Source organism: Perca flavescens, chromosome 9 (genome assembly GCF_004354835.1).
Source record: "Perca flavescens isolate YP-PL-M2 chromosome 9, PFLA_1.0, whole genome shotgun sequence".
In the NCBI taxonomy this organism is placed as follows: Eukaryota; Metazoa; Chordata; class Actinopteri; order Perciformes; family Percidae; genus Perca; species Perca flavescens.
The window spans coordinates 13,213,978-13,239,274 of NC_041339.1; the positions used below are offsets into that span (position 1 = coordinate 13,213,978).

A 25,297-nucleotide genomic window follows, 5' to 3' on the forward strand; every position below is an offset into this window, starting at 1 on the left:
TTGGCCACAAAAGTTTGGGGCTTGGTTGCCAGTGCTTAAAAATAAGTATAGTATACTGGATTGTAGAGCTGGGCAATATATCGATATTATAACGATATCGTGATATGAGACTAGATATCGTCTTAAATTTCGGATATCGTAATATGGCTTAAGTGTTGTCTTTTTTCCTGGTTTTATAGGCTGCATTACAGTAAAGTAATGTCCTTTTCTGAACTTACCAGACTGTTGTAACTGTTCTATTATTTGCCTTTACCCACTTAGTCATTATATCCACATTACAGATGATTGTTTATCAAAAATCTCATTGTGTAAATATTTATAAAAAATAAATAGTCAACACTACAATATCGTTGTGGTATCGATATCGAGGTATTTGGTAAAAAATATCGTGATATTTGATTTTTTCCATATCGCCCAGCCCTACTGGATTGTCGTTTTAAGAAACGACACATTTAGTTTGAAGATTTGCGTTTTGGGATAGAAAATAAAGTCTGATCTGAAGGATGATGATAGTTTGATGTGCAGCTTAAAGCAGAACTTACCCAGGTTGAATCCGTGTTTGTGCACTATGTGTCTAACAGCTTTGAATGCAAAGTACATCTCTTTTACTAAAACTGTATATAAACACTGTCAAGTTACAACCAAGCACCTCAGCCTCCAACGGCGTTTTGTACTTTATTTATTGCTCTTCCCACCTGTAAACATTGCCAAGACCTTTCCAACCATGAGTAAACAAGACAGAGAAGCTGACCAAATATCTGGGGGCCATTTTAGCACCTTGACAATTGGGTTCTTAAGACGGTCCAATTGGTCATGACATCCCTTTTGCGTGTCGTAACAAGTGCAACAGACCACACGGTGGACCTTTTTCACAGCAGACATTTTGACTTTTCATAGTAGGAAAAGCACAGCTGAGATTGATAACCTGTATGTGTCCCAGTAAGCTATTTCAGTGAGTCAGTGTGAAAAATACCAGGGCCTCTCCTAAGTGGAATGCAGCCATCATTAATGGTTTGGAATACACCTGTGCTTCTCCTGCTATGACATGTCAACATGTCTCCCGTGAAAAAGGTCTATGCGGCGTTTGGGTTTGGCCTAGGGCGGCACGATGTGAGGAAAATATGCCATATGCAGTGACGTTGTCGAATATCGCGATAACGATGCCAGCAGCCCGGGTTCGAATCCGACCTGTGGCCCTTAGCTACGTGTCATGCCTCTCTCTCTCTCTCTCTCTCTCCCCCCCACACACACTTTCCTGTCTCCTTTCCATTCTCAGCTGTTCTATAATAAAAAGGTAATAAAAGCCCCCCCCAAAATATTTAAAGGTCAGTCCGCCTTAACTTAGTGAGACTAATACCTTGATACCACCCAAGCCTATTGCCTATGCCATAAGATTGTCCAAATCGGCATCCTTTTTGGCTCTAAACTGCCTCCATCTTTTAAATGCATCTCCAATATTTACCTGTGTTTTACCATGTCTCTGGTCATGCTACTGTTTTTGTTTTTTTTAGGTGGGGTAGAATCTAACTCTGTAAATCCTGTTTGTTTGGTTGCTGCTTCCATGGCTGAAGCCAGCCTGTTGTTTTTGCGTGTTTGCGTTTCTTGTCTGTCAAACCGGGTGTCAAAATTGTCAGTTGACAACACACAGACCTAAACAAAAACAAGACATTACTCCACGGTCACAGAACGGAGATTTCAAAGGAGAAAATATGGGCTTTACCATTGTTGTCAAAAAGATGGTATTTCAACTTAGCATGTTTTCCCTAATATCTGGTGACATATTGTGGTCATTTTGCAGACTTACTTTTTTTTACTAGGAGCATTAACTAAATAAAAATGTAGGGGCACAGGCAGAGAGGGGGGGGGCAAGGTGGAGGGTGGGGGTGTGGCCTTGACCAACTGCCACTTTGCTCGCTTGTCTCTCTCTTATGGGCAGGCAAAGCAGAGAAAGGGGAGGTAACCTTTCCCCTTATGACCTCATAAAGGGAAGATTCCAGATTGGCCCATCTGAGCTTTCATTTTCTCAAAGGCAGAGCAGGATACCCAGGGCTCGGTTTACACCTATCGCCATTTCTAGCCACTGGGGGACCATAGGCAGGCTGGGGGAATGCATATTAATGTTAAAAAACCTCCATAAAGGGACATTTTCATGCCATGGGACCTTTTAATATGCAACTCCACTGTATAGCCTACTACTGACTTACAGTGTAAGAGGAAGAGTGACATTGTACTACTGTATTTACCTGACAGAGAACGTTGCAGACTCGGAATGTAATCACAAACTATCACAATGAAAATGTGGAGTAATCAGACGAATTGAACGTATTTTGGCGACGGTCATGTCATTAGTGTTGTAAGTTAGCAGTAGACTTAACCCGACCCAGGGCGAGTCTATTGAAAACTGCTTTGTCAGACCGGTTCAACTCTTGACGTTTTCTCGCATTGCATAGCGCTGTGAAGGAATTATCTCCGAGATTTACGTTATGTTCTGCCTCCGTTTAGAAGTGGTCAATGTAGGCTACAGGCACAGCAACTTACTACTATATAGTGTCTGGCTTTTGTTTGATATTTAGTGTCGGCACAAGGGTTTTTATTGAGTTTCCTCTTAGGGGAAATAATAGACCCTGAAAAGCGTAGCGTCTTTTTTTCTCGGTAACCTTAGTTCACACAACAGCGGCGAAGTTCCTTTCAGCCATCTGCTCGTGCTCCAGGTTAGTGAAGAAAAGGAAGTTTGGTGTATCCGGGGTGGTCTCTAGCTCACCCAGTAAGAGCGTTTGCCCCACGTTGGCTGAGTCCTGCAGCGGCGCAGGGTTCGAGTCCGACCTGCTGCCCTTTTGCTGCATGTCATCCCCCATCTCTCTCCTCCTTTCATATCTATCCACTTTGAAATAAAGGGAAAAAGTCCCAAAAATCTTTAAAAAAAAAAGTTTGGTATATCCAGCAATTATGTAGCTTACGCAGGAAGCAGGAAAAGAGTCAAAGGCAGCAACCTATACGGGATTATTTTTTTTCTCTCTGTGGTCTAACCTAGATTAACCCCTACAGAAGAAGATCTCCTGAAAGTTATGATTGCCAACTTGACTCAAAAATATGTGGCAGCTGACCTACTTTACCCGCTTGTGTTCTTCAACAAAGTGCACTGATGATGTGCTCAGCTCCTAGTTGTCTTGTCTGGTACACTGTATTTCTGTGCACCCTTTTTAAGCTCTTTTTTTTTTTTTTTTTTTTTCTTTTCCCCCCTCCTACTCTGGTCACTTCCTGCTACCATCCATTTCTGAGAAATGTAATCTGATAGCGGTCTGCATATGTCCTGACCCTCCAGTCTGAATGTGGGTAAGGACCTCTGGTTTTACAGGATTATAGAGTAACAATTTGGAAGCAATTTGACTGAAATTGGGAGATTATCCCTGTCTAGGGTTTTTGAAAACATTTAGCTATTCCTTTTTATTATGGCTAGTAAACATTTGTGGTTGAAAATGTATCCAGTGATTTGAGGCTGGAGAAAACTACTAGAGAAGGTTGACTTGAGATGTTGAGGTGCTTTTAAAGTGCCATAATGTAGACATTCCTTATGTCATTTGATGGTCAGTAACTCATGTTACGTTGGTGTGAATCAATGACTCCAAATACTACAGAAGGCTTTAATGCATTGCGCATGTATTTCCTATACATGCTCGCCAACATCCTGAAGAGATGTGGGAATGATGTGTGCTTTTTATTTGTATGTTGGTTCTCTGTTTTGAAACAACCCAAAATATGTTTTTAATGTAAAATCATCATACATTCTTGTGTGCTCACGTACAAAAGCCTGCTTTGCACTTCCTGGACTTACTGCTGTTGTCGTTGTCACGTTGCTGAGGGAGAATCCAGGTGGAGACATGCGCACACTTACATGCACTCTGTGTGGCTCGGGCTCTGGCTCTCACTTACTCACCCACGCACACACATGAACACACACACACACAGAGGCAGCCTGGCAGATTCAGGGTTAAAGGCTTCCATTTTGTTAGGTAACACCCTAATGGTCTGATCTGTCAGTGGCGTTAAAATGGCAGGGGCTTAACCCTTGGCGTTCGGGACACAACCAGTAGAGGGACACACACACACACACACACACACACACACACACACACACACACACACACACACACACACACACACTCTCTGGGCTGGGCTGGGCTGGCCGAGCCTACAACAGAACAACTGAGGAGGAGGAGGAGGGGAGTGTGTGAGGCAGGGAGGGGTTGAGGGAAGGAGGAAGGAGTGAGCAAGTGAGAGAGAGAAGACAAGGAAGAGTATTTTTCACTTGGGTACAGTTAGATTATGGCCCAGCTAACCACACGCGCTCTGCACCCTTCTCCCTCCCCCAACCATGGCACCACCTCAGCTGGGTCCCTGCCCCCACTCCTAGTTTGGTGAGCACAGATTAGCATAGGTAGTCTGATATATATATTTTTTCTATTTATAGGATATCCCAAAGGAAATGATCTTTACTCTTTGATAGCCTAAAATGGTTTTGTAACTGACGCAACACGTGTTATATGTAGGATAAGACATAAATGAAGCACTAGGAGTAACCTTAATGGCTATAAGTAGTAAATAATCCCCCTGAATTTAAGATCATCATCGCCTTATCTGCTAGTAAGAAAATTGGCAGTTTGAGAAATTCATTCAATATTACAAGGGTCAGGGTCCTTTAGCGACCCAAGACAAAGAGTTGTCGCTCCGCTGTCTTTTATTGGGCAATAGTAATCAATACCTGTATTGCTTTTATTGGACCATATACTTGTTGTTTTCCCCTCTCGTTGAACCCTAAGGACACAGTTGAAAAGCCTCAGTATTTTTTTAAATGGCTGGTTAATGTGTTGGCTGGCTGGGTCCTGTCCCAGTGGGGAGATCATTACAGTGCTGGAGATGAGAGGCTAGCACGCTACCTAAGGGGATGAGCCTTTTGCCATTGATCTGCTCTCTATGAACTACTGGACACAATAGGGAGCGACTGAGAATAAAGCCTGTAGTGTCAGTCTAGGTCACAAGATTTCCATTTGCTTTCAGGCAAGTGTTTCTTATCCAGCCGCACTACACGTGGGGATGGGAGATCTTACATCCACCTTATGTTACGGACAAGAAGACTTATGTTAGCATATATACAGCCCTCACAGAGAAATGCTAATTTATTAAATGGGTAGATTTGTGCAGGGATACTTTGAGGCAATGATTGTGTGGGAAATCAAACCGCTTGGTGCAAACCTTTTTATTTATTCATATTGGGTTTTTATTTTTAGATTAATTTGAATGGGCAGTAGAAATGTCTTGTGTCGCGTGCAAGCCCGTAACTCCCTCGTCCTTTGTTTTGATCTAAGATCTGCTCTGCCCTTAGGCCTTATTACTCTGAGGGAAACGAGAGGGACATGCATCTACTCCTCCTCCATGGTCTCCTGAGAGGAACAGGCACAGATCACTAATCACTGGCTGCCTTCTCCCACTCTCTTTCTCATCCTCTCGCCATTTTCCTTGCTGTTGTAGGTAATGCATTTGTATGTCAAAGTGATGTATCTTTTATGAGGTCTGATTGTTATGTTGGCATGCGATAAACTCTTTAATGAGTGTTTAATGTGTCACCAAGATTATGCAGATGCATATGCATGACATCTGATCAGTGCAGCTCTGAAGGTGCATGAATTCCCTCCGATTTTCGACGACGGTTCATTCACGGGATAGATCCGGTGCCGCTGGAAGTTCGCCGGATGTCCGTTACTTTCCGCTTTCTTTGAGTTCACTTTAAAGGTCCTATGACATGGTGCTCTTTGGATGCTTTTATATAGACCATAGTGGTCCCCTAATACTGTATCTGAAGTCTCTTTCCCGAAATTCAGCCTTGGTGCAGAATTACAGCCACTAGAGCCAGTCCCACAATGAGCTTTCCTTAGGATGTGCCATTTCTGTGTCTGAAGCTATTGAGGAGGAGAGTGGGAGGGGCAAGGTGGAGGGTAGAGGTGTGGCATTGACCAACTGCCACTTTTCTTGTTTGAAAGCCATGATGTCTCTCCCTCATGGGTGGGCCAAATTCTCTGGGCGGGCAAAGCAGAGAAAGGGGAGGTAACCTTGCTTGTTATGACCTCATAACAAGCAGATTCCAAAACGGCTCATCTGAGCTTTTCTTTTCTCAAAGGCAGAGCAGGATACCCAGGGCTCGGTTTACACCTATCCCCATTTCTAGCCACTGGGGGACCATAGACAGGCTGGGGGAACTCATATTAATGTTAAAAAACCTCATAAAGTGAAATTTTCATGCCATGGGACATTTAAATTCCAGTCGCATCAAGCAACATTAACCGGAACCTGCTCTGAGCAACTACACAGGCTGAAAATGGCAAGTTTTTAGGGAAAATTTGGATCGTGCAACAAGGCGGGCCTGCTTGGTTCGTTCGGGGAGAGATTTACAAAGAATATGTTTACGGCATTTACTATCTAACTGGGACGTTTCGGGACCTGTTGGTGGGGATTTGCTATGGACAAAATACACATGGCGATACACTGGTGAGAGCAAATTCCGTTTAACCGTGTATCCAGCTAATTTATATCGCTCACGTTACTGTATTGTGTGAACGGTTTGTTTTTTTGCGTGGGGTGCAAATGTTCCACCTAAACAAGTTCCTTCCTGAGATTATATTGAAGGGTCAGGCTCGCTGCGTCCGGAGCTTAGCGCCGCCCAAGACGTTTGTGATTGGTTTAAAGAAATGCAAACAACCCCTGGCCTGTTGTTTTCCTATCCAGGAATGTCGTGTGGACTAGCCAGACCTTCCTCCGCAACGCTGTGGAGATGGGTCTGGCAATGCAAGACTACATCCAGATAAAATTGGGATGCACCTACAAAAGGATCCTGTGTTCTTGATTCGGGAGCAGATCATTTATGAACCTAATTTGAAAATTAGTCAGCATTTTCAAATTCCAGTAATCTTAACCTGGCATGGAGCGCACGGGCTACGCGTGTAGTGTAAATCAAGGAGCCGCGATGTGTCAAGGCTGGAAGGCTTGATAGTGTGAAATGGATACTGGAGTGGCGTTCTGATCAAGGACGGTAATATGCAGAACTGGTACTCAAACCGACCTGCTACTCTGGGACGCGGAGTCTCCGGCAGAAAGGTTTGAGAGCAACAGTTCCTTCCAGGCATCTCCCGCTGGACTTGCTGACAGACAGGTCAAGCTTGTTTTGTGAGGTTGTAGTGTCAATTTAATTTGGTTTTAAACGCTGGATGGATGCAGCTGCGGGAGCATTGGAACTGGCAGGAATGATACTAGCACGGATTGATTCATGATCTGTTCTCAGCTAATTGCCTGGCCGTAGAATACAAATCCCTGATGTCCAGTTTCAAACCAAATTAGTTTATGTAAGTTCAGGCAAAGGATGTTTAAAAAAATAAAAAATAAATAAAGCTGTTCTTCTTAAACTCATACTGGTTTTCAAAAGCAGGGATCCAGCAATTCAACATAACTTTTTATATCTGATCGGTTCAACTTGGACACAGAGAGAGAGAGAGAGAGAGAGTGGCTTTGTCTCCATTATATGGATTTTTAATTTTTAAGTGTAGCTTTACACATATTACACATACGTAGCTCATTAACAATTCAAGATACATAACAAATTTTCTGATGTCAGATCACATTTTCACTTACTATGACCACTACTAGTACTGTCATTACAAAACATTGTGCCAAAATAGAATAGCGTTACTTGAAGCAGGTGATTTAACGTCACCGCTAATTTTACTTACAGTTTAGCAACAAAACAATACGCTAAGGGGACATTACTTGGCTTTTTCATGTGGGTTTTGTGCGGCATGTATCCCCACTAACCTGGACAACCTTTGAAGTGTGTCAGTGAATAACGTTACAGCGTGTCGGGGGAATAGAACGTCTCCAGCAACGGGGTGTCCAAGGAAGAGGGACCACAGCGTTTTCAAACGTTCACATCTGGGTTCTGATAAACAAGTAAAGTCATCACATTCAGTGCCCGTGACGTGACTTTTCCAAGCGACTGTAGCTGTCATATTTCACTGGGTTTTCATGGTGAATCAGCCATGGAGGCTTTTGTTGCTGTTTGTGACTCTGCCTGAGGAGAAAATGCTACACTCGCGCTGTTTATTTGGTTTTTATGACTTTGCAAGTCACTGTTCCAGTCGCTCACCCTCAAAGGGCAGAGAGGGCCGATGACTGTTGTCTTGAGTTCAGTGGAGCAGACGGCTCTGCAGTCTTCCTGAGTCCTGTAATTACGACTACAGGACATGTTTCCGCCGCTCTTTCAGCGGTGGACTGAATGTACGCTCACCTAAAGGATTATTAGGAACACCTGCTAAATGTCTCGTTAATGCAATGATCTAATCAACCAATCCCCCGGCAGCTGCTTCAATGCATTTATGGGTGTGGTCCTGGTCAAGACAATCTCCTGAACTCCAAACTGAATGTCAGAATGGGAAAGAAAGGTGATCTAAGCAACTTTGAGCGTGGCGTGGTTGTTGGTGCCAGACGGGCTGGTCTGAGTATTTCACAATCTGCTCAGTTACTGGGATTTTCACGCACAACCATTTCTAGGGTTTACAAAGAATGTTCTGAAAAAGGAAAAACATCCAGTATGCGGCAGTCCTGTGGCCGAAAATGCCTCGTTGATGCTAGATCGGCGGAGAATGGGCCGACTGATTCAAGATCAACTTTGACTCAACCACTCGTTACAACCGAGGTATGCAGCAAAGCATTTGCGAACACCCACAACCTTGAGGTGGATGGGCTACGCCAGCAGAAGGCCCCACCGGGTACCACTCATCTCCACTAAAAATAGGAAAACGAGGCTACAATTTGCACAAGCTCACCAAAATTGGACAGTTAACCAAAATTAGAGATGCACCGATAGACCGGCCGGTGACCGGAATTGGCCGGTTTTCACGTGCTCGGCCATGATAACGATCAATGCTACAATTAACTGACAACATAAGTTATAAGAGTTACAGTTCTCGTATACGGACGCGACAGCACAGTCTCTATTTTTTCTTTTCTTTCTCTCAACTTTTCCACTGTGTGTCGCACGTACCCGCTCGTAGTGTGAAGCGCGTGTCGGCGCTATTCTCGCACATGTAGGGAACCTTGTGAATTAACCTGCAACATGTCAGCTGTTTGGAAATTCTTCAGCGTGTGCAGAAGAAAACAAGTTTGCAATATGCAACACCTGCAAGGAAAAAGTAGGGCGTGGAGGGGCGACACCAAAAACCAAAATCACATTTTTTTTTATTTGGTTATTGGATGTGAAAAGAAGGAAATGGTTCTAACATTGCACTTTAGATGGGTGTGAATTCCCCACACCGGGAGTAATTTATATAGTTGTATTTCATATTGATCCATTATCTGTTCAAAAAATGTTCTGTGCAAAATGTTCTATTAAAGAAAAGAGAGAAAATAAATATTTGCGTGTGCTGTAAAGTGGTTAGGAAAAAATGAAATCTGAATCGGCTAAAATCGGTATCGGCTGGCCTAACTCAAAGAAAATCGTAATCGGCCTAGAAAGTTTTTATCGGTTCATCTCTAGTAAAAATGTTGGTCCGAGTCTCGATTTCTGTTGAGACATTCAGATGGTAGCGTCAGAATTTGGCGTAAACAGAATGAGAACATGGATCCGTCTTGCCTTGTTAACACTGTGCAGGCTGGATGTGCAAATCTCCATCAACTGCAAGATGCTATCCTATCAATATGGGCCACCATTCTAAAGAATGCTTCCAGCACCATGTTGAATCAGTGCCACTAAGAATGAAGGCGAAAGGGGGGTCAAACACGGTATTAGTATGGTGTTCCTAATAATCCTTTAGGTGAGTGTATATAGCGGAAACACTGCGTAATGTGCAAAAATTACTTTGTTTTTGTGATCGTTGGGAGCCTAAATCGCAATCACAATTTAAAAAATAAATTGGATTCATTGCACAGCCCTACCTGTTTTTCCCTTTGTCGTCTCCTGTCATCACTAATACTCTGAGCAGTGTCTCGGTGCAACACTATCTCAACTTCTGGCAGCTTGAAGTACTTTTTTTTTCCTGTCCTCCAATCCTCTCCGGTGTCACTGTGAATGGCATAGATAGACTCTTGTTTCTGATGGCTAGACTTTCTCTAGATGAATCTCCTACAGTTTCTTTGTCTTCTTCACATGTTTGATAGCTCTTAGTGGTATGTCTGCTATAAGCTGGAGGCTGTGAATGACCTATTACACGACAGGCCTTCAGGGCTCATAGGGAAACCGAGGGGCAGAATAGAAAAATGGGCTCCAGTGAGTGATGGTCCTTCACTGAAGGCTTAGTGAGATGGAGTGTGATGCAACGATGACAACTAGTACATATCCCTCGGTCAGTCTTGAGTGCGTACATAACAGTCCATTATCACAACATATGCATGGACAACAATTTCATTTGGTTTCCACCCTTGTTGCTTGGCAGCAGTGCATCTAGCTCATGATGCTATCCCTGTCTTCTGGGACAGAGGTAGCCATGTGTCTCTAGACCTGAAACTAGCAACCACAGTCGTCCGCGTAACCTGCAGAACTAATCGTCCTGCAACGTCCCAAAGGGTTAGTCATTTTTGTACCTGTAACGTTTCACCCCCACACCGGTAAAGCCAGAGCAATGTGCAGACACTATTTGTACAATAGTACAGAACGTGTGGTTTCTGAAGCACTGTGTGTGGTATATGGCTATGCACACACACACCCCCACCCACACACAAGCTGTCATCTCATGCAGATAGATAGCCTTTGTGTCCAGGGATGGTACAGCAGGGCACATCTGTCCTTGTTGTGTACCAGAGCTGGGTGCATTTTAGGCTCCATGCACTCATGTGCTTAACACAGACCTGAATGTTTTAGCTGTGTCGTTGCTTTATTTTGGATGTATCTGTTGGTTTAGTTACTGCTAGCATCTCTTAGCTCAACATCTTGCAAAGTGTCAAGGATGCCTGTGTCTTATCTCCAGTAAAAAGATTAAACTTGGCTGAATTCACAGATGTTAAGTGTTGGAACAAACTGCAGAAAGAGATTTTGTTGCAATAGCTGAGAAGCGGTTACATTTTCCCAGCTTACTTTGCAGTTCTCTCAATGCCTTGCAGCCGACAGGCTCACAGTGGGAGTTTTTGTATACTTTAGATCCTTAATGACCTTCGCTTTTTTTTTTTTTTTTTTTTTTTTTTGAAGCCTTAAAAGATGGCAGGGAAAAAAAAATGTTTTTTTTTTTTTTTTTAAGTTTCAAATATTAAAGGTGGGACGATTTGCATGCATACAGATGTTGACTCTTGACTGCCACATAAGTTAGTCATGTCAGTGATGCATCCGCCCCCTGTTGTTTTAGAATGTCCGAAGATGACGTCATTTTCTCCTCCTCCTTCCCTCCCTGTGTGGGATGTGCCTGTGGCCTTCTGGTCTCGCTCCCTCCCTTCTGCCAGTCTGTTTCTCCAGGGGTTAAACCTGCATCTCCTCTCAATCGAAAAAGTTTTCAGGGAATCTCTTTATGTCTCATGGAATCTTTTATAAAGTCATGTGGAGCTATGACGATGTTTGCCGTGTGTGTGTGTGTGTGTGTGGCTGTGTGTGTGGCTGTGTGTGTGTGTGTGGCTGTGTGGCTGTGTGTGTGTGTGTGGCTGTGTGTCTGTGTGTGTGTGTGTGTGTGTGTGTGTGTGTGTGTGGCTGTGAGAAGTCAAGACTGCCACAATCACCATGAACCTAGGTGTTTTTATTTTTGAACTGTGCTTTATTTTTGTAAAGCATTCGGCTGCATTGTGGTCTTCCTGTATGTGTTTACCTGCCTGGCTTCACTTCTGGCGCAAGAAATGGAGGTGATGCCGAAACGATCGCTGCAGTGTGCGCCGCGCCCGGTATGAACGGACAGATTGGATGACATTGGCTGCGCGGCTATTCGCGATGCTTACAGCGCCCAGTGTGTTTTCACTGTTAGGATTGTCCCTTTTTTAATACAGCTGGAAATATCAGCTAAATAAAACATTGTAAATGTTGATGTACATCAAAGTGTATGATCGAGTTTTTAAAGAGGATTATTTCCCACAAAAACCTGGGGTTACATTCAAGTAGATGGACTCACTATCCAGGTTTGATTTGTCAGGTGTAGTGGATATCTGTATGAAACCAACACATTTCGGACACATCTTTTATTTTCATTTTGTACTGGTGGCACTGCTTCTACCTCATCATATTGCTTGCACAATTTTAGTCCCTTGGTTTAATGTAATGGCAATGGGTGGAATAAAAGGTAATTAAAAGTTATTGAAATGAGAAGACGCTGCTATTTACATACAATAGGAATTCATTGAGAGTTTTGTTTTCAGTATGCCATTTAAACCTATTAAATGTAATCCTCTACTGCCATTTAAATACTACTACTGACCATGGAAGATGATTGCCTGTTTTTCTTAAAATGAACTCAGTAGGGTGGAGGTTAAAACTGTATCTCATTTACTTCCCTCCTGAATTTTGCAATAGCAAAACAATCAAGTATCACTATGTGATGCTTATGGTAACATACTTCATTGGCAAAAGGCGAGAGGCAGTTCAACAAGTGGATGGGACTCAAACTTGTAGGAACCTGCACAGTGTAAAGCAGAGAGAACTAATGGCACTTACCCACTGCTAGTACCAGTACTCAGCTCGACTCGACCGCGGTGCCCCGTCCTCCATTTTCCATTGCAGATTTAGTACCGCCTCATGCCTGAGGCGAGCTTGGCTGATCGTCGTAGCGCCGCCGCAGGAAACTGCCGTGACCTAACGCGACACACCCACAGAACGTCGAAGGTGTGGTGTTTTTTTTTTTTTTACTCTTGGCAAGAAACATTTTGTTTCAAAAGAAGCTGGAGCCAGCAACAAAAACCCACTGCTATTTTAAAAGTGGCGGGTTTGTTCAGGACACCCCCGTCCGTCGCTAGCAATGATGCCGCAGCAATTAGTGACTATTCTCTCCGACCAATCAGTAGTCTGCAAGTATTCACGTCACCTTTTGGTATCTCCTAGGGCTGGGCGATATATCGATATTATATCGATATCGTGATATGAGACTAGATATCGTCTTAGATTTTGGATATCGTAATATCGTGATATGACATAAGTGTCTTTTCCTGGTTTTAAAGGCTGCATTACAGTGAAGTGATGTACTTTTCTGAACTTACCAGACCTTTCTAGCTGTTTTTATTATTGATTATTTATCTAAAATCTAAGTGTGAAGATATTTTGCGAGAGCACCAACTGTCAACTCTAGAATATATCGCCGCAATATTGATATCGAGGTATTTGGTCAAGAATATCATGATATCTGATTTTCTCTATATCGCCCAGCCCTAGTATCTCCTCAGTTCGCTTGGAACCTCGCTTGGTGATCGTTTAAAAAAAAGTACCTGTTAGCTAGTACCAGGTACTTTTTTTCGTAATTCCAATCTAAAAAAAGGCGAGTCGAGCAGGTACCATGTAATGGAAAAACGCCATGATATTCAGTTTGAGAGTTGCTCTGATGAAACAAGCACTTTTTGCTCATTTAAGTAAAATGTCTACTATATCGATATCGGTCTATGTATAAACCTATACCCTCCTGTCCAATTTGAATCCATGCATAGCTACAAGTTGAACTATTTTTTTTTTTTGTGTGTTTTGTAAATGTGTTAACACTATTTGTAACCATTTCCGTCTTCTCTCTCTCTCTCTCTCTCTCTCTCCAGGGTGAGAGCAGCCATGTCAGAGGAGGCAGTGCGTCAAACGCGCAGCCAAAAGCGGGCTCTGGAGAAGGACCATGCCGCTCCCGCGGAGCCCTTGGAGGACGTGGACAATAAACGAGTTAAGCTGGAGAAAGGGGACGCCGCGGGGGCTCCCCTGGCCCTGGTGGGATCTGGAGCGGACGGCGTCAAGCTGAAGAGCGAGCAGGCCGCAAAGGTAGCAGCCAGCATCCTAAAAGCTGGGGAAGTGAAGGCCACTATCAAGGTGGAGGTGCAGACTGGGGACGAGCCCGTTGATATGAGCACATCCAAAAGGTGAGACAAGGGGGGAAAAAAGATCACAGGGTTGGATTGAGTCACCGTTGTTTCACAGTGTTATTGCACAGTGTTATTGCACAGGGGCTGAGAGCTTGTTAGTCATAAGGAACATAACATAATTGTTTAGTTTGAATCAAAATCATTAGTCTGTGAACAACAGTGAAAGGAAAGGAAACACTTTACCTTAAACAGTTACATCTATTCCTGTACACTGGGCCTCGGTACTGCATAGTCAGCCAACTTTGTCCACAATAGACCCTTTGTAAGTATTTCCAGCCGGACAAAATGCACTTTAATGTCCTTACTAACTAGTTAACATCTGTGAGGTATAAGATGCAAAGGATAGTTTGCTGCCGTATTTGGTTGTGCTTAACATAACGGATGGTAGACCGTCGTATGAAGTAAAGGTTGGGGATGTGAACGGCGAGCAGTACTTCACACAAGCTGACAAAATATTTGTCTGCATTTTTCGCGTACAGGTTTGTTTGAAAGCTTCCTTAGGATTATTTATGTTCTGCAGGCCGTGGACTTCATGCTTGCATGCACAGTGCGTGGTTGTGCTCAGAGATGTGTCTACTGGAGTTTCGGGTTTCTCTCTTTTAACTTTGCACTAGCGAGTGGTCTGACAGGAGCCGCACAGGAAGTCGCTGTGGTGGTTGTCGGCAGCCTGCCCCCATTTTGAAAAAGTTTTAGGCTCCTGAGTCCTGGGCTCCATTTTCTCCCACAGCAGCACCTGAACCCTGCCTCACACTTCACACAAAATGAAGGCTACGTGTCACAAACTGGTTCCAACTGGCCGTTGCCATGGTTTCTACATTGGAAGGAGCCGTTGGAGGAAGGAGGGGCCAGCAGGGGTGGTGGGTGTGTCACATGACCACACCGAGAAATGCCTGATGTCATGTGACGTGTTTGGTAGGGAGACGGGATACATACAGTGATGTGATGGCCGTTAAGGTGGAACAGATTCAGCTCAAAGTGTGTTGGCCCTGCTTGTGCTGTCACCTTTGGCCCCGCTTTAACCCTCAGCTGCAGCATGTGTCGGCATGCTTCCACACTTCCAGCCTAATTGTTTGCAGAAGACTTAGTCCGTGTAGGCCAACTTTGTAAAACTATCAATAAAGTGTAATTCAAGCCAAATTGCATACATGCTGAAAAATAATACAGTAACTGAACTAAACATTTCTTCAGGTATAAAAAGTTCAGGTATAAAAAGTGTCACCGAGGAGAAGCATTACTCCCTTCCCTTCTTAAAGCATGCTTTGTAACAATATGTCAATATTTGAACAGATCTTTTCCAGGCCTATTTATATATAGCCCAGCTTTTTCATTTGCGTAAAGAGTATGCCATGTAGCTTAAAATTGCACTTAGAGTTGCATTGCATTAGGGCTGCAACGAGCTATTATTGTCATTATTGATTAATCTGTCGATTATTTTCACATTTAATCGGTTAGTTGTTTGGTCTATAACATGTCAGAAAATGGTGAAACGTGTCGATCAGTGTGTCCCAAAGGCCAAGATGTCTTGTTTTGTCTACAACTCAGACATTCAGTTTACTGCCATATAGGAGTGAAGAAACCAAAAAATATTCACATTTTAAGAAGCTGGAATCAGGATTTTAACTTTTTTTTTTCTTTCTTAAAAAATGACTTAAACCGATCAAAAATAGTTGTTGATTAATGTAATAGTCGACAACTAATCAATTAATCGACTAATCTTTGCAGCTCCGCGTTGCATTTTAAACGGAGAGTCCCACTGCACCTAATGACTGATTCAGCAATCCTATAGCGGGGTCATTGTGAAGCCATGATTGGGGAGGCCGAGGCATGCAGAAATACTGGACCTTACATAACCAAGCTGCTGTGTGTTGTGATGCTTGTGTAAGCTGTTCTCAATAGAGTAGTAGCAACCATCACAAGCTAGTCCATTGTTTGTCAGAGAAGGCGCTGCATCGCAATTAGGTTTTTGTTTGTGAAAGATGCTGTTGATGATTTTCATTGCTCTCTGATGCTACTTGTGTCCGACGTTGCTTATCGTCATTTATATCAAGGAATGTCAACAGGGCTGAAAGTGAATGAGTCATATTAAGGACGTACTTTCCAGGAAGTAGCAATATACAGTATGAACAAGGTTTGTTTGTGTTCTTAGCAGTATGACAGTACATGTTTGTTGTGGTTTCTTAGTCTGCTGAAATCCTCATCTCATCACGTACAACCAATATGGTTATTGTCGTATAGTTGACCTTGTTGTACCGTGCGTGCAATCTCTGTTGAGGGGAGCTGTTAGACAGCTGTTGTGAGGACGGAGAGGATAGCAGAGAAACGTGTCTGAAGAGAGGAGTGTGCAAAAGGAAGCGAAAGTGTGAAGAACTGAGTCAGTGAGTTGGAGTATAAAAGGATGAACAAGCAAGTCAGGATGGGGGGGGGGGAGGGGTGTGTGAAGTAGTGACTGAGTGACTGAGTGAGGGAGAGTGTACACAATAGGTTGGCTCCTGGCCATGTATTCCCCTCCCCCTCACTGTCACCCTCTCCAGTGTCTCCAGCGGACCTCCGCTCTGCTCAGTTTGTGACTCTAGTGTCGGCAGCTGGGAGAGAGGGTAGAGCGGAGGCCCAGGCTGTGCCGATTTGGCTAGGCCACAGGCCTCACCGCGGAGGCAGGGGAGGGATGAGGCCCTGTCTGGGTGGTAAACTGGGCCTAAGCTTGACGCCCTGAAGCCTCACGCTCGACAGCGTCTGAACAATTTTAAACTTGCATGTTTGCATGCATAACTTCACATTATGACCCGAACCTATACCTCTCGCGTACTGTCAGATATCCCCCTCGCTACCTTTGCCTCCTCCTCCACCAGTTCTCATTACCACTCAGACTTCTAACTCCTTATGCACCAACCCACTGGACCTGACAAGATCCCCACTGTGATGGTGGAGGCAGATTTATTCTTTGGCCACGGTCCATGCGTAAAATTGCAGCCACCCTTTACTTCTAATCTCCACCCCTTTCCAGATTGATGCATATGTAGCTCACCACTAGTCGCCTTTGTTCTCCCTAGACCTCAGGAAAAGCCATTAAAATGTTATCAAAGGCTTTAAGCCTTTTCCTGCTGTAAAATAAACAAAAATGCAGTTCATTAGCCCTGTGTTTGCATGTTGTCTGTGACCGACTTTGCTGCGTCTGTTGGAATGAAGAGAGCACGAGGTCTCTTCGCTGATGTTACCTTTGGCTGGAGATAATGGGTTGTAGCAATCTTCCCCAGCCGCCATTACACCATTATTGATCTCTTGGTTCTTGTCTTCTTGTATGTCCCAGTACACATTTGCACTACAAGAGGGATAATGACATCATAATTATATACTGCCATCTACTGGACTTAAGACCAAACTACACGCTAGTTGCCGTTTATGGCAACTGCAGTAGTATGGACTGAAATGGAATACAGCGCTGAATCTTGATCGAAGGACGAAACCCCTTCTCAATAACATACTTTTCTGTCTTTTCCCGTTTCCTTTCCCTCAGTGACATTAAGAATGAGCGGCAGCCGCCATCGCCAGACGATGTGATTGTGTTGTCGGACAATGAGCCAGCCAGCCCTCTCATGAATGGTCACTGCTTCACGCAGACTGACACGGATAAACTAATGGTAGGAAAACAACATTCAGACTTTGCACACACTAGGGCTGGGACCATATGTTTTTGTCCCGATTCGATTCTTCCACGATACATGGGTGCCGATTCGATTTGTATTGCGATTTTCATTTATCTCGATTCTAGAAGTATTGCGATTCCATAGTATTGAGAATTGCGATTTTTCTTTTCCTTCTTTAACAAAAAAAACCAAGTTGAATAATACACTCCTAGAGACAATAATATCATGAGACATTTCTAAAAACTAATCATGACATTTATTTAATATGTAAAGAAGTACATAACGTGTATTTTCTGCATTCTGCTTCCAGTCTGTTTTGCTGGTAACGTATATGATGTAGTCGCCGTCGGCGGTACCGTATATAAACAGAAACTACTCAGGTGAATCATTGGTAAAAGATCAAATAAAAAATATGGATTTTAAGGAAATGAATCCATTTTAAAAATTGTCGCACCACCCCACCCCTACTACACAGTCTTGTAGTATCCACTGGCTTAAAAGTCTTCATTCCAGCTGTTGAAAAGACCAAACATTGTTCAAGTCATTACTGATGTAGCTTCAAATTGTACATATATGTCTTACTAAGTCTCCTTTTCTGAATTGGTGTCTAAAGAAGAGTTCTCCTGAGGAGAGGGAGCGCATCATCAAACAGCTGAAGGAGGAACTGAGACTCCAGGAGGCCAAGCTGGTGCTGCTTAAGAAACTACGACAGAGCCAGATTCAGAAGGAGAGCACTGTGCAGAAGGTAAAACCCCAGAGGAGGAGTGTTGATTGTCATTTACGTTTTGTTGGAGCTGACGGATGTATTTTCAGGTTTTATGAACACGCAACTGCTATGAATAAAACACGTTTTCCCACTGACACCATTAATGAAGACTTTTAAACATTTCTGCTTATTCATTCCTTCCAAGAACATACAACTCTATGGACTAATACTGTACCCTGTTCATTTTTTTTTTAGGCGACTGGCTCTGTAGCCACTCCTCCTCCTTTGGTGAGAGGAAGTGTCACATCAAGCAAAGGACCCCTCCAGGTACTTGGTATATTTTGTTAAGAGCCTCCTGTCGCAACTATCGTAGAGCCTGGATTGATGTATGATTCAATTTTACATTGTACCTTTTATACAAACTGGAATACGGAGCAACACAAGTGCAGGGCAGCTGAGTTGTTCGTTCAGAGGCTTACACATCAAAACCACAAATCGCACAAAATCAAAAGGAATGCGAATTGTTATGTTATTTACGGAGTATTTGCATTGTTGCGTTTACAGGTGACCGGTCGAAGCTCAGGCACTGTGATCCCTCCTCCTTTGGTGCGGGGTGGGCAACACATGCCGTCCAAACACAACTCTCAGATTGTCATGCCACCCCTGGTCAGAGGGGCCCAGGTTAGTGTGAGGGATCGTGAAACCGTTCAGATGACGACAGTCATCACGCTGACCCACATTTCCAGTGTTCTCCCATGTGTAGTTTAGGTTTGAAGAGCTCTTTGTTAATTTCTTACTTTGTCTCCTTTGCTCGCTCTCTTCATGCACCCATGGCGGCTGCTTCTCTGTGTGTGTGTGTGTGTGTGTGTGTGTGTGTGTGTGTGTGTGTTTGTGCGCTGCCATCAGCCTATCGCAGTGACTCCCCAGCAGATAGCCAGTCTACGCCAGCATCAGCATCAGCACAGCGGTTCAGGCCCCCCTCCGCTCTTGCTGGCTCCCAGGGCTTCTGTGCCCAATGTCCAGGTCCAGGGCCAGAGGATCATTCAGCAGGGACTCATTCGGGTGGCTAATGTGGCCAACAGTAATGTCATGGTCAACATCCCTCAGGTGAGGATACAATATGCAAGCAAACCTTGCACACTCATCTGGAGAAAGATTTATATAGACAGCAATAGTAAATGTTCCTTTTCATAGCTACTCTTTCCCATTGCTCCGCTGCATAGCTGTATGGTCAGCCGTAATAGTGACTTCCTCATGTGTCGTCGCTGAAGTTGGTTTCTGTTGCGTTTGTGTCCAGGCCTCTCCCACCAGCCTAAAAGGCTCTTCAGTGTCACCCAACTCCAGCATCAATGACTCCCCAGCCAGCCGACAGGCGGCTGCCAAGCTGGCACTGCGCAAGCAGCTGGAGAAGACGCTGCTGGAGATCCCTCCGCCTAAACCGCCGGCCCCCGAGTTCAACTTCCTGCCATCAGCAGCCAATAATGAGTTCATCTACTTGTTGGGGCTGGAGGAGGTGGTGCAAAAACTTTTGGAGATGCACGGCAGAGGTGGGTAGATCGTTCCCCTTTGTAGGCTAGTTCGGGGATGTTGCAGTGCAGCGGTAGATTGAATAGTAGAATATACACGTTTCCATCTGGTCTAAAGAAGCTCTCGGTTTTCCCACATAGGTAATCTGGGCCCAGCTGCTGCCATTGCCAGCTCCATTCCCAAAGAGCCATACACCTGCGCCCAGTGTAAGACCGACTTCACCTCCCGCTGGAGAAAGGAGAAGGTTGGGACCATCCTCTGTGACCAATGCATGTCGTCCAATCAGAAGAAGGCCCTGAAGGCTGAGCACACCAGTCGGCTGAAGGCAGCCTTTGTTAAGGCACTCCAACAGGAGCAGGAGATTGAGCAGCGTATCCTCCAGCAGGCGACTTCCTCTTCCTCGGTCTCTAAAACCACCTCCTCTCCTTCACTGTCCAAGAGTGAGGTGCTGGTGTCCCAGCAGTACAAGCATGTCAGGGCTGCGATGCAGCACAGATCTGTGTCTGCCCACCACTCCATTAAGCAGGTTAGGATGGCCTTCGATTGTGTCGGTGATGTAACTAGGGCTGGGCAATATGGAGAAAATCAAATATCACGATATTTTTTTTACCAAATACCTCCGATATCGATACCACAACAATACTGTAGTGTTGACTATTGGTGCTTTCACAGGAAAGCCAAAAACCAGGAAAAGACACCACTTATGCCATATTACAATAGGACAATATCAAAAATCTAAGACAATATCTAGTCTAAGGCTGCCACCTCTTAGTCGATTAGTCGACTAATCGGTCGTTTTGGTCTTCGTCGACTAAGATTTCTTTAGTCGATTAGTCATTTTTTACGCTTATTCATGCTTAATTATTTATTTCAGGAAACTTCTGAGCACATTTATGTTAAACACAAGATTTAAAGTGGTGCTTTTGCAGGATTAATTGTGGAGAACTCAGTTTTACAGATGGTTAATTAACTACATTTATATAGTGCTTTTCTAGTCTTAACCACCTCTCAAAGCGCACAGCTCTGTCAATTAAATCAACTAATCGATTAGTCGACAAAATCCTATAAGTGTGACTAAGAATATCTTTAGTCGAGGACAGCCCTAATCTAGTCTCATATCACGATATCGATATATTGCCCAGCTCTATTATGGACCACGACACGTAAAGTTTGAAAGCATTTGTTCCTCGATCAGCAGCCAAAAACCACTGCGTGGTAATGAAAAGCTTTACTGACCCGCGGCGCGTCTCCCATTGTCTCTGCACAGGGTCATCTGTCCCACGGCATCCAGTCGATGAGCTCTCGTGGCGTGACCCACTCATTCACCTCCTCCTCTCAGCTGCAGAGTGCGATGGCGGCGGCGGCGGCGCTGGGCAACCGGGCAGGTAAGCATGCTGCAGCGCGCCCGCTGCAGCATGGGGCAAAGGTCAGCGCCGGCAGCAGTAACCAGGGCAACGTGTCTGCCTGGAGGAAGCAGAGCGGCGGCAACACAGGTAGATAATACGTGACGTGAGGTCAGACCGAGAACGCTCCTCACCCGTTCTCGCTTTCTCCTCCTCTTTTGAGCTCTTCCACTCTCTTTCCTCCCATCTTCTCAGGCTAGGCCTTTTCATTTTAGAAATGACTGCGTTGGTTGTCATTGTATTTTTTTTTATGTATCCTCAAACTACCTCAGCAGATAATTCACAGGCACATTTTTTACTCATCTTGCTTAATGCCAATGCTTCTTCCTCTATTTACCCCTTGCCGTGTGTGTGTGTGTGTGTGTGTGTGTGTGTGTGTGTGTAATGGTGAATGAGCATACAGGGACACACTGATCAAGCTGCCCTCTCATCAATTTCTTACTTAGTGTTAGCTTTACATTGGCCCAGATAATGATGACAGAGCTAGAGAAAGAGAAAAAACTCCCCCATCCTCCTCATCCTCATGTTCTTTCTCTCACTGTTGGTGCCTCTCCACTCTCCCTTATCTCTCCCAATGAAACACTGGACTCTGCCACGTGTGTGTGTGTGTGTGTGTCTGTGCGTTCGATGTCCAGCGCGTTAACCACTGACCTGTCTGTCTCCTGACAGGTGTGACTATGGCCTACGTGAACCCCAGCTTGTCTGCCCATAAGACCACCTCTGCTGTCGAGCGTCAGCGAGAGTACCTGCTGGACATGATTCCCTCCCGTTCTATCTCCCAAGCAGCCAACACATGGAAATAATGCAATCTTACATCCCTACTGACATCACAACTATTACCCCTCTTAATATCAATAACAGCCATTTTCATGATCATTCTAATCCTTTCTATGGACTCTGCCTCTGGCCAAAATGGTGCCGGAGAGAATCGGCCTAGTTTTTTTTTTTTTTTGTCGGACAGAGGTGTTTTTCAGCTCCTCCTCAGCTATTTCTGCTACCATCTTCCTTACCTGAATCCTTCAACCCAAAGTGGTGTTGTGCTGCGACAGCTTGGGCTTCTGAGATACAAGGAATATGTCAAATTGAATTTGGGTACCCTTTTTTTGAGGGCTGGGGTTGACATGGGCATGTACAATTTTACAAACTTCCCCAGCGATGTTGCCCCTCCCTCCCCTGTATATTGGTTGAACCTCTCTGTTGCACCAAGAGGAATAATCCCCGAGCTCGCCTGCCTCTGGATTAGGCTGGAAAAAATATATAAATAAATAAAAAAAAATAAATCACTATTAGACACGTTGAAATCTTCGCCTTACGTCCTAGCCCTCTCCAGTCTGAGCCAGTCAGACTTCCGGCCCACGTGGTGGCCCAACAGGACTTAACTGAAGACCTCGCCACAGGGACTGCGGTTGAAGCTAGAGGACCATCCATGAAATAACTGCTTCGGCTTTGCAAAAATGATTTAAAATCAACAACAACAAAAAAAGGACTAAAAATGATCTATCTGCACACAGACTTCCTCTTCTCTCTAACCCACAGCGAGTATAGTAGAGAAGTTGATGTGTGTTGGATTGTTTTGTATGACTGAATGTTAGGATTTTGTCTTTTCATCTGTAAGTCATATACTGTGTTTGGAATATTGTGCTCCCTGATACTTTGGAAGAGGTCTGAATTTACAGACTAATGTTAGTGTTGAGGTGGTTTTACATCTGCTGGGTTCCGTGTCGTGGCCTACTTTTAAATACTTTGTTTTTTCTAAGATGAAGAATGAAGATTAAGGTTTCACTAACTCGTGTAAAGACACGGAGCATACGTTTGGAGGACTATTCGTATTGAATATTGTAAAAAAAAAAAAAAAAAAAAAAAAAAAAAAAAAAAACAAAAAAAAAAAACTTCCAAAGAACTAGTGGAGCCCAAATGGTATCCCTTCTGCTAGAAGGCGTCTAGTTTATTTGAACCCTCTCTGGATATAAACATGAATTCATGCTAGACTGAGGGGGTGTAAGAAATGTCATATTTTTGACATTGTTTTGCTTTTAGTCATAGGTTGTGGTGCATTATTTTTCTTCTGTAGACAAACTGTCTCTGGGTTTATTTATAGGGTTATGTTAGTAAAGATATATGCTTATGCCCTAAGTTTGAATGGATCTCCACTTAAAATGATTTTGTTTTCTCTCTCGTGTCCAGTGGCTCCCACTCATCTTACGATTGGTCTTAGAGAAGCTGGACAGCTTTCAGAATGTAGTTATGCAAAAACCCCTATAGCAACAAATGACATGAACTTCTTAGTCTTTAACATTAAGGTGTGTATGATATATGTGGGGTCCTTGAATTGAGCTAACTATGCCTTTTCACATGAGCTATAGTGCATTTTTATCAGGTTGCAGCAGCACAGGATAAGCTAGTGAAATACAGTATGTCCTACATTAAACAAGGAGATTCCCATATTGCTCATGGAGTTGAGTTATTTTATTAACAATGTGCTGTCATTAATTTCAGTCGCTGGGATGGTCCAGTTTCTTTAACTCTGCAATGGCTTTACGCAGACCTTTCCGTGTCACTAAATTGAAGATTAAAATATCGATGTGTTGAATTTAAGCAGTAGCGTCAGGGTAAAATGTTTGCATATTTCAAAATCTGGATGTTTACACAAGCAATATGTAAAAACAAAAACCCAACTGACAAAAGAGGCTGACCATCCCACCGGTTGTTTTCTCAATATCCTGTATCTGTCCATTTAAAGAGGAAAAAAAAAAAGTTTTCACATTAAAACAATAGTGAAAATGATGTTATCACTGTTATTACAAACCTGGAGTCTTGCTGCCCTGTTGCCTCACTTCCCGTATCATAATTCATCCATGATGTGTTTAAATAATGCAACCTTGTAAGGATTTGATGTCCTGTATCTGGAGTGCACTCTCGAGCTCGTTGATTATCAGGATCCGTACTGAAAAGACGATGCACTGCATTAGGTAACTGGGCATCAGTTGACGTTTATCCCTCTGTACTGGGGTATCATCACTGTACGTTCGGGTTTCATTTAGGACGGTGCAACAATACAGTATGTACATTGCTGATAGAAATACAAGCATACAAAGTTTTATTTAAAGTGCTCAAGATTTTGTATTTCTGTCTCAAAGTAGCATCGGAAATCTTCCAGGTTGTCTGTACATTCCCGACAGGCAGAAGGTAGCAGCCCAAGGTCTCGTGGATGCAAAATAAGCAATCTGGAATGAGCCCCATCATTTTGTGCCCTGCTAAGTGTAACCCTGTGCTGTCCTGACTACTGCCTGCTGCTGTGTGACAACAATATCACCATTCCGTTTTGTTTGGGGTCAAAGCTGCTGCGGAATGCAGCGCGGCCCAAATGGAAAAGAAAACAATGTATGAGAAGTATTTGTTTTTTGGATATTTTTTTTTTTTTTTTTTTCTGCTCTATCAAATAATAATAAAACTAATTTTAACCCCTCTTTCGTGGCTGTGTTGCCTGTTCATTCACAATGTTTGAGCACAGTCGAGCTTCGATAGCCGATTAGTCGATAACCAGAAAAGTAATTACTCTGATTATCAATCAATCGTTTCAATTTTCTCTAGCAAAAAAATAATTAAATAAAAAATTGCTTGGGGAATGGGACGGGATGCTAGGGATATTTTTCAGTATTTATTTTTTTTTTATACTCTTAAGGTAAAATGATAAATCAATAATTAAAAGAATCTTGATTTTCTTTTTGCCCTTAATGTTCAGTGGCTTTTGAGATACTGCAGGTGAATACATACATATACTTGGCCAGGACACTCTTGAAAAAGAGATTTTTAATCTCAATGAGTTTCTTCCTGGTTAAATAAAGGTTAAAAAAAAAAAAAAAAACAATACACTAAAAGCCCAGTATATATCCAGTTGGGCTGAAATCTTCCTCTGTGTGGACACATGTACTGTACCAATATAACGCAGTGTGGTACAATAACGC

At 43.6% G+C, this 25,297-nt stretch overlaps 1 protein-coding gene across 4 annotated transcripts in view; it reads left to right on the top strand.

Moving 5' to 3' along the window:
* The window catches only part of gatad2ab (GATA zinc finger domain containing 2Ab), a 33,355-nt gene extending 8,953 nt beyond the window's left edge, over positions 1–24,402 (top strand). The window contains exons 2-12 of one of the 4 annotated variants that reach the window (XM_028587765.1): positions 5,381–5,526; positions 13,744–14,052; positions 17,567–17,690; positions 18,310–18,441; positions 18,658–18,729; positions 18,967–19,083; positions 19,309–19,509; positions 19,700–19,949; positions 20,070–20,455; positions 21,197–21,422; positions 22,002–24,402. In XM_028587765.1, coding sequence (XP_028443566.1) covers positions 13,757–14,052; positions 17,567–17,690; positions 18,310–18,441; positions 18,658–18,729; positions 18,967–19,083; positions 19,309–19,509; positions 19,700–19,949; positions 20,070–20,455; positions 21,197–21,422; positions 22,002–22,135 — 1,938 coding nt within the window. In that variant the 5' untranslated portion in view covers positions 5,381–5,526; positions 13,744–13,756 and the 3' untranslated portion in view covers positions 22,136–24,402. The remainder of the gene's footprint in view (positions 1–5,380; positions 5,527–13,743; positions 14,053–17,566; positions 17,691–18,309; positions 18,442–18,657; positions 18,730–18,966; positions 19,084–19,308; positions 19,510–19,699; positions 19,950–20,069; positions 20,456–21,196; positions 21,423–22,001) is intronic. The other 3 variants (XM_028587766.1, XM_028587767.1, XM_028587764.1) reach the window with 3 other exon arrangements.
* The last annotated feature ends 895 nt before the right edge of the window (positions 24,403–25,297 follow it).